Source organism: Pteropus vampyrus, unplaced genomic scaffold (assembly GCF_000151845.1).
Source record: "Pteropus vampyrus isolate Shadow unplaced genomic scaffold, Pvam_2.0 Scaffold185, whole genome shotgun sequence".
Taxonomy (NCBI): Eukaryota; Metazoa; Chordata; class Mammalia; order Chiroptera; family Pteropodidae; genus Pteropus; species Pteropus vampyrus.
The window spans coordinates 2,659,422-2,668,777 of NW_011888966.1; the positions used below are offsets into that span (position 1 = coordinate 2,659,422).

At 46.8% G+C, this 9,356-nt stretch overlaps 1 protein-coding gene across 1 annotated transcript; it reads right to left on the bottom strand.

Annotated features, from left to right (window-relative positions):
• Positions 1-1,934: 1,934 nt before the first annotated feature.
• ATOX1 (antioxidant 1 copper chaperone) lies at positions 1,935-9,057 on the bottom strand. Its single transcript, XM_011371246.2, has 4 exons — positions 8,909-9,057; positions 7,297-7,372; positions 4,627-4,803; positions 1,935-2,070 (listed from the first exon to the last, which is right to left on the bottom strand). The coding sequence occupies exons 1-3, from the start codon at positions 8,912-8,914 to the stop codon at positions 4,673-4,675; spliced, it is 213 nt and encodes a 70-aa protein (XP_011369548.1). The 5' UTR covers positions 8,915-9,057; the 3' UTR covers positions 1,935-2,070; positions 4,627-4,672.
• Between the last annotated feature and the right edge of the window lie 299 nt (positions 9,058-9,356).

A 9,356-nucleotide genomic window follows, 5' to 3' on the forward strand; every position in this document is an offset into this window, starting at 1 on the left:
GGAGAAATAAATTACTTCCAGTTGTGGAGAGGTTTTGTGGAAGCTGTGGTATGTGAGGGAAAGGAATTTGTACATGGACACAAACTGGGGAGGAGAGGCGGGTGGAGGGGATCATTCTATATACAGGGGTGGAGGGCAGCACGAACACAAGCAAGACACCTGAGGGACACAGGAGGAGCAAGGACTGGAAAAGGCTGGGAAGGTGGGCTGGGCCAGGGGCTAAAGGAAGCACACATTTGCTCCCTACTCCCACCCCTGTAGAAGCCAGTGCTCTGCTGTGTGAAGACACTTGCTCTTTGGACAGCTAGTTGGGCTGCTAGCAGGCACAGAGCTTCCCCAGCTCCTTTGGGGCCTCGAAGAACAGGACAAAGGGCCTCAGCTGGGAACTTGGATTCCAGCAGGGCATGGTGATACAGAGAGCTGAAGGAAAGAAACACCTCCCAGAAGCACTGGCCCCAAGAGGCACCAGTGTCTCAATTCTCAGCTGTTCCCAAAGGGCCAGCCAGCTTATACCAGATTTCCTGGAGAAGCTGTGAGAATGGAAAAACTCAAGTTCATATTCCCAGAGCCCACAGAAATGGACTTCTCCGGGGATGGTCAAACCCAAAGGACACTGCCATCCTGTGGCCAAGAAACCCAGATACCCAGAAGGATGGGAAAGTCCCATGCCCCTGAGGGACCACAGAGGCCGAAGTGACTGAGCCATGTATAAGAACTTCATAATGGAACCAAATTATGTTGCACACAGTTTAGAGTTGCAACAGTCTTACTCCTGGCTACCAAGTTCCAAGGTACAGGTATTGTGTATTGTGCAGATGAGGAAACTGCCTCTGGGAGAAACGACTGGTTCAAGGTCACAGGTGGCCAAGTACAGAGCCAGGTCTTATCTAGTATCTGCCCAGTAAGTGGTTAAAGCAGTGATTCTCAATGTGTGGTCCCCAAGATTCTCAGAAGGCACGTGAGGTAAAAACTATTGCCATAAGGTCTCTTTCTCTCTCCTAATCAGTGAAGTTTCCATAGCCTAAATGCTGTGCAATGACCTCATCTAGTTCTGGTGGCTAATGAAATGCGTGTTTATGTATTCTGGTCTCAAAAATTTCTATTCAATCTCTAATATGGCTCAATTGATATAACCAAAAGCTCTTTGAGATACTCAATGATTTTTAAGAGTGTGAATGGGTCCTAACACAAGAAAGTTTGAGAACTGCTGGTTTAAAGCAATATTTAAAAAAAAATAAAGCCACACAGACTAAAACAGTCCCTTTGTTTTCATAATAGTTGAATCAACTGTGCTGTGAGGCACTAATTTTTAGGCTGACCGAAATTCCAATCTGCACTTCTACAGATCTTTGATTAATGAAACACGAAAAAATATGTATGTGAGTAGAGAATGTTTACTGAGTGATTTCCAACTGGCAAGCACTACTCTAAGTTATTTACATGTGTCACCTCATTTAATCCCCACAACCACCCTTTGCAGTAGATGCTATTATCACATTTTATGCCTATGGATAGCAAGAGGTTCAGGGGCCCAGCTGGGAGGTACTTGAGCTTGGACTCTCTCCCAGGCAGTCTGTCTTCAACGCTTCTTCCCACTCTTCTAACTGCTTTAAGATTTGATAGTCCTTAACTGCAATTCACTTGACAATGTTTTTCAAAATACAGAGTCTAAGAAAGTAGTGAAAAGAAAGGCAATCACCCATCTGACCCAACACCTTCACTTTATAGATGAGGAAAAGTGAGGCTCAGAGAGGGGAAGTGACTTGCAAAAGATCACACAGCAAAGAATCAGAATCCACTGGGCCTCCTAGTCTCAGCTGGGAGCTCTTAGAACTCCAGCCCAAGTAAGCATTGCAATTATCTCCTTCATAGCAACGCATGAGCATCACAGCATAGCACATAAGTGACATGAAGACCACGTAAGAGACAACATCTCCAACAAAAGCTGCTCAACTTTATTGCAGGGAAGCTAGGAGGAGCAGGGCAAGTGAGGGTCTCCGCAGGAACTTTCACTGTTGAGCAGGATTGCCAGGTTCCAGATCTGTCTGGAAGGCAGGAAAGGATGGTGTCCTGGAAGAGATGAGAAGTTAGGTGGAACAAAGGCGCCATCTGCTGTGCACAGGGAAGCGTTGCAGAAACAGTAAAGGTTCGCTAAGAAGCAGTTGGGATGAGGTGGGAAACCCAGATGCCAGGGCAGGACTAGAAGCCCAGTGTTCAGCCCTGTACGTGACTCCCACCAAGTCTGTTATACTCAGTTTGATGAGAACCCATTAACCTTACTAAGCAGATCACCCTTTTGGGGAACCCCAGGGCTGCTGGGATGGCACTCCCTGTCCCATTTCAACTTACACTGGGAAGGCAATGAACAAAAATCACGAGCAAACAAATCTGCGAAGAGTCAGATGATCAAGATGATGACTTCATAACCAAATCTGGATTCAAATCAGTCATGGGGTGGGGTTGGGGGTGGGGGCTTAAAACAAACTGTGGGGTAAAGCTTGCTTGATTGGTGATTCTCACCCAGTGCTGTACATCGAAATCTCAGGAAGCCTTCCCATACTACACATGGTTACTGACTTATGTTCAGATAAAATTATATGATGTCTAGAATTTTCTTTGGAACAATATGGGGGTGGGGGAGTGGGCCACAGATGAAATAATGATGGCAATGATTGCATTATTGGCGGATCTGGGTGATGGGATACAGGGGCGATTCATTTTTACTACTCTACTTTTAGATGTGTGAAACTTCCTATGATAAAAAAGCTAACACAAGCAAGCAAGCAAGCAAGCAAGCAAACAAACTACTAGCACAATTATCCAGCCATAGAAAGGAATGAAGTACTGATCCATGCTACTGCTTGGATGAATCTTAAAAACATGATGCCAAGTGAAAGAAGCCAGAAAAAAAGGTCACATATTATGTGATTCTTTTTCTATGAAATGTCCAGAATAGGTGAATCCAGAGAAACAGAGAGTAGATTAGTGGTTGGCAGGGGAAAGAGAGAGGAGACACTGAGATTACTTCGTGGGTATAAGGAGTTTTTCTGGGGTGATGAAAAAGTTTTGAAACTAGAGCGACGTGGTGATTGTACAACACTGTGAATACACTAAATGCCAACCAATGGTACACTTGAAAATAGTTAACTGCATATTATGTGAATTTCACCTCAATTAAAAAAAAGAACACTAAGAAAAACATTATGCCATGCATGGTTTACAACTGGCAGGTATTACATTTTTAGTGAAAACAAAAAAACAAAAAACAAAAAACTCACATGCCCAGGCCAGGATATTCTGATTCAGGGTCTGCACTAGGGCCCCCACATGTGTATAGCCAACTCAGGAAGTTATTTCTTTTCCTCCCCTCCATCCATCCCTCTTTGTCAGATCACTTTTCATCAAACACAATTTTACATAGAGGCCCAATATGAAATAGGGCTATTTGGGATAGATGGAGGGGCCCAGAACCCCACCCACTCAGTCTCCCCTTAAAACCCTAGGAATGCAGGAATGATGAACACTGAGCTGCAGCATGGTGGAACCATCAGCCTCTCTTTGAGGATAAACCTTCATATTTAGAGGAATTACATAGGAACCCCAACCAGGCAGGAAAGCAGGAGGGAGGTTGTAGCCCCATTTTACAGATGGAAAGACTGAAAGCATGTAAGCAGAAGTGTCCAAAGTCACAGTGTTAAATGAGGGCAGGGCTGGAATCAGAATCCTGGAGTTGTGATTATTCATCCTGTGCTCCTTCCTGAACATGGGTTGTATCCACGGATGGAAAGGGGGTGAGGAAAACACACACATCTGACATTTCGTGATTTGCACGTGAGGTCATTATTTACACAGGACACTGCCCCCACTCAGATTCCAATGGACACCATTAGGAAGGAGGTTATATTCGTAAGGAACTGACATGGCCTACCAGCCAGTTGTAGCTGACTTCTGCCTGGGGAGCTCTGTATGGGCCCATTCAGGGGACAATGCCATCAGTCATTATAGAACTCTGATTCCAGATGCCTATCATCCTGCCTCTGCCACACACCTGCGTGGGGCTTCCGTCACGCCACTTCCCCTCTCCAGGCCTCAATTTTTTCAGTTATAGTGAGAGCACTGAACCACATCACGAATGTGGCAGTCATTGTAATTCGTGTATGAAATGCACTACATGGGGAATAACAGCTAGGAGGGCTGTGCTGTGAAGGATTCTGAGACTGGCTGGGCACAGAAGAAAGGAATGTCGGATGGATGAGTAACATCCCAGTTCCATGGTGAAGTGTGCTGCCACAGTGCCACTCATCTGCCTCCTGGATCATGTAGAACCAAAGGGAATATCCAGTTTAGACACTCAATTATTTTTGCGCCACTCTTAATTCACTTACCTGATCAGAGCATAGGTGTTATCTCTGATGGGACATTCAACGTATCAAAGCAAAAGACAGTGCTCACGGTCATGCGCTCTAAACTTAAACCTGGCTGACCATGAAATGCACTCTGCACGTGAAGGGGACCCTGGGAGACATGACACAGTGTAATCTCCATTCACAGAGGGCTGTAAGGATTCCCTGGACATGTGATTTGCATTAGATAATGAACTATTTTGTTGAAGTGCTGGGGCCTCACCCTTCTGCCCACTTTGGTCCATCCTGCAGGCGGAGAGCCCAGGTCCTCACTGGTCCTGCGGGCCGAGATAGGTAACTGTCTTCCCCGTTTTCTTCAGAGTCTCCAGCAGAGCATCCACACTGTGCTCGGAGTCGATGGAAACCCTCTTGCTGGGCAGGTCAATCTCAAACTGAACTCCTGCAGGAAGAGGAAGTGGGGGGCGGGGTGTAGGGGGATGGAGTGGAAGCAAAGACTCGCAGTCAGAGCTCAGGCTCTGAAATCCTTATTCACAACCATTGTTTCCCTTTCCTCTCGACCAGGAATCAGGAAACTTTCCCTGTAAGGCTATAGTTTGCTGATCCCTGCTCTCGAGACTAGGGCTTCTTTTAAATTTCTTCTCTTTTTTAATGGCGAAAGTAATATAGATACACCATTTTTATTTTAAAAAGGCAAACACTTCTGAATAAAATTTGCAAGTATAAGGCCCCTACTATCTCCAACCTCTAGAGATCACTGTGAACAGTATGGCATTTCTCCAGTCTTTCTTCCTGATAGGTAAATGAAAAATAATCCCCCCAAATAGCATCATACTGTAGAAACAGGTTTTGCCACATTTCACTTTCAAATGGCCAAGATATCTTGCCTTGCCATCTTAGCACATACAGACTTACTTCATCCTTTTTTTCCACCACTATACCATATTCCATACTGTGGCTGTACCATACATCTACTCAGTGCCCTACTGAAGGAGATGGGGGTTGCTTCCAATTTCTCACTATTATCACAACAATGCTATAGTAAACATACTTGAAGATATTGTACAAAACTTGTGAAAGTATTTCTGTACTATGAATTCATAGAGTGGAAATTGTGGGGCCACGGACTGGCACATTTACAACATTCAGTGTTAACAGCTACTGCAAAACTGCCCTCCTAAAGGGCTATGCCAATTTAAAGCCTCCAAATGGCACATGGGAATATGTAGACTGGGTCTTATTGAGACAACAGAATGCAGAGAGAAGGCCCTTGCTAGGTTCTTGGTATGGCTTCACTGATTTGTTGGGTCCTGCCCATTACAGGACTCAGTTTCCCTATCTGTACATGAAGGAGTTGGGGTTGGCCAGCCCCTGTGGTCTTTCCAGTTCAAGTATGCCATTAGTCTGTGATTCCTCAGGCCTAGCATCTAAAGCCCTAATCGACTCGAAATCCCTTCTGACCTATCTCAATAGCCCAGTCGGTACAGTAGGGAAAGATGGGGAGAAACCTGTCAAAGTTCAAAGTCAGATCCCCAAGCATCAGTCAAGAGGCCTTAAAAACTCTCACGGCACAGGGTTAGTTATAATGTCTGAATTTGTACCTAATGGATACCCAGGGTGGGGAGGGGTTGCAATGTGTCCTTGCTGCACTCTGGGTTTTTGTCTTTTGGCTCGGAAATGTCTCTCTCCTTTTGGAATAAATATTTTGATGGCATCATGGAGCTGGAAGAAGCCTTGGGATCATCTAACATGGTGGATTTCAAACTGTGTTCTTGCAGCCCAGTTCTTGGGCAGGTGTCCTCAAGCTGTCAAGAGTAAAAGCAGGCCCACCCTCACTTCGCCCAGACCGTGCTGCTGTGTGTATGAGGGGCTTCCAAGCAGAAGTTCATTCAAAGTATCCATAACAAAAGCTGATACAGACAGACATTCCCATATTATAGCTGGAGGAACTTAGACCCCAAGGAGAAGAGGCCACAGTCAAATGGCAAGTCAGCAGCAAGGTTCTTTCCACTGTTTCAGGTTCAAATTAAGATGCTAGCTAACAACACTAGAAACCAGCTATTGACTCATGGTGGGAATTTGGGCAAGTCACTTCCCCTCCTAGCCATTGGTGTCAACATCCCCATTCCACAGATGGAAAGTACAGTTCGGAGGACTGCTTTAAGTGCAAATGAGATGACACTCATATGGAAGCCGTTTGAAAACTGGGTGTTATCATTATCTAGGGTTTTAAAATGGAGATCTTAGAAGACTGGCTGCCCCAGCACTACCAGAACTCTGATCACAGCTCAGTCATGACCTCATGGAGCCCCAGGACCAGACCCCAGCTTGCTCTGGGCCTCAGATTCCTGAGCTGAGATCTGACAAGGATGGATGAGAATAATAATTTTCTAAATATGTCCAAAAGAGATGCTTTAGGAGTTTTGCACAAGACTGATTCAAAGTTTATTTTTTAAATTGTTAAAATTTAAAAAATCTTAATATAAAATGATACTCAAATGTATCATATAACAAATTATTCCACTGGAGATCACCAACACACTAACTAGTGCTGCCATGGCTTTGGAGCTAGACTGCATGGCCACATCCCAGCTCTATCACTTACTGGCTGTGTGATCCCAATCAAGTTACTTAACCTCTCTGAACTTCAGTTCCCTCCTGCTTATAATGGATATAGTCAAATAAGCTAGCTATCTAAATGGTTATGAGGATTAAATGACTTGATCCACAGAAGCCTCTAAGCATAGTACTTGGTACATGCTAAGAACTTAATACATCTTAGCTTTACTGTTATTATCAGTTTAAACTGAAGCTTCTTCTGCTTCATGTCTGTATGCATTTAAACATGATATAAACATGCTATAGTAAACATACTTGAAGATATAAGTGTACTGCTGCCCCCTACTCCATCCCCAGCCGAGAGCCATTCACTCACCTCCCAGTTTGTTGAGGACCCTAGCGACCGCATTATAACAGCCTTCACAGGTCATGTCTACGGAGAACTCGTGCCTCTGAAACAAACAAAGGAGACCACGAGCACATATTTTCCAAAAGGTTTCTGAGATTCCATGCGTTTGAGAAACTTCTCAGGTGACACATTCTTCCCCTTCCAGTTTTGATGGCAGGCCCTTCAGTAATAGCCTCCCTCCTTCAGCTGTTCATCTCATGATATGGTGCCCAGTGCCCTCTTCTTTCCGATCATCCTCTCTAGAGGGTCTTTTGTTTGTCTAAGTCCCCAGAAGTGAACATAGAATAGCGATCCTCGAGCTGGCCTTCCCCTAACTGCCACCCCCCACAAAAACCTGATGGCCTGTACTATCCCAGTACTAGGATGATTAATGTTGTTCTCTAACATTGCCACAGGCAGATTTGCTCAATTGGGAGGGCCGATACTGTCAGGTTCTTTGTCCATAGCTGGTGTTGCCCGAGGATTTGTCTCAAGGCATCTGCCAAGACTCAAGGGAAATGACATCTGATATGTTTGTGACTCGGCCCATGGGGCCTCTGGCTCACCTGTCAGCTCCCCAAAGCTAGGCTGCTAAGACACAGGGCATCTGTGGGACATCTCTGAGTACTCGGAGCAGAGCTGTGATGTAGGCACCCTGGGGGAAAGTGCTAAACACATGACCCAACCAGGATCTCTAGAATGCCACTGGGATTAAAGCTTCCTCCCAAACCAGTATGACTACTTTTGTCTGCACCTCCCATGTGGGCAGGCCAGGATAGATTGGGGGTCTGAAGAAAAGAGGATTAATCCTGGCTCCATCCAACTTCCAACATGACCTTGAATAAGTTATGTTGTTTTTTTTTTTTTTTAAATCTGCAAAAGCCCTTAATTTCTGATCTACAAAATGAGGCCATGAGCAATCACATATATGCAGAAAGACTCACTGCAAAATACATTGAAGACCTCATTCCTCCCAAACTGCCACTGAGCAACTGGCGACTTTAGGCGGATCCCTGAACCTCTCTGGGGCTCATGGGTTCAGGCTCAGAAAGTGACCGTTAGGAAAGATAAAAAGCACTATCTCCATCCACTGTCACTCAGCGTTAACCTGAAAGTCGGCCAGAGTGGGCAGGGGAAGGGAAGAAAAACATGGACCTCTGAAAGCCTTTCCCGTCAGTGAGGCAACAGCCGCCCCGCCCCTTTCTTTCAGGCCAGCTCGGTGGACAGCGGGATCCAGGTGGAAAGCGGAGGGACTAGGCGTCCCAGTTCCAGCTCGCCACCACGACCTGTGTGATCTCGGGCGATTCTGTCCTTTTCTGGGTCTGTTCCTCTATTCAGGAAAGGGCTGGGCTTGTAATCACTGGAGGCCTTGCACTTTCGATGTTCAGAAACCTGATTCCTACATAAAATCCCTTTCGGTTCCGATTTTCTGAAGCGTCTCAGAAGCTGGGGGCTGGGTGCGGAGGGCTGAGAGGAGGGACAATGGCTCAGCCCGCGGTCTGAGCCCTTGGAGAGCGACATCTGGCCAAGCAGCAGTGCAGCCGAGGCGCAAACCGGGCGCCGCGAGTCTGCGCGGGGCGGCGGCGGGGCGGCCACTTACCGGCATGACTGAGGAGGTGACGGTGAGCGGCGGCGGCCGCGGTGGTGACGCTTCTCCCGGTTTTGAGCGTTGGAGAGACTGTTTCCGGGTGTGCGCTGCCGGAGTAACCGCCCCGCAGGCCAGGCCCCGCCCCCCGGCCCGGGCGGCAGTTAGGCCCCGCCCCTCCTCTCCCCGCCCCCGGCGCGAGCTGCCTGGCCGGGGTTGGCCACTCCGCCTTCTTCCGGAGGGCGTGGTCCCGGGACACCCGCCACTTCTGAGCGTACGGGTGAGAAGAACTGGGCTGGCCTCTACTGCCTGTTGGCCATTTTTAGGATTGAGGGGCTGAGAATACAAGGGCTCCCGCAGTGAATATGGCGGGAGTGAATATCTCCCTAAAGGGACAATCTCTTGAATTCGCTCAGGTACTAAAGAAATATTGAGTCCTAGCCATGAGCCAGCACTGTGCTAG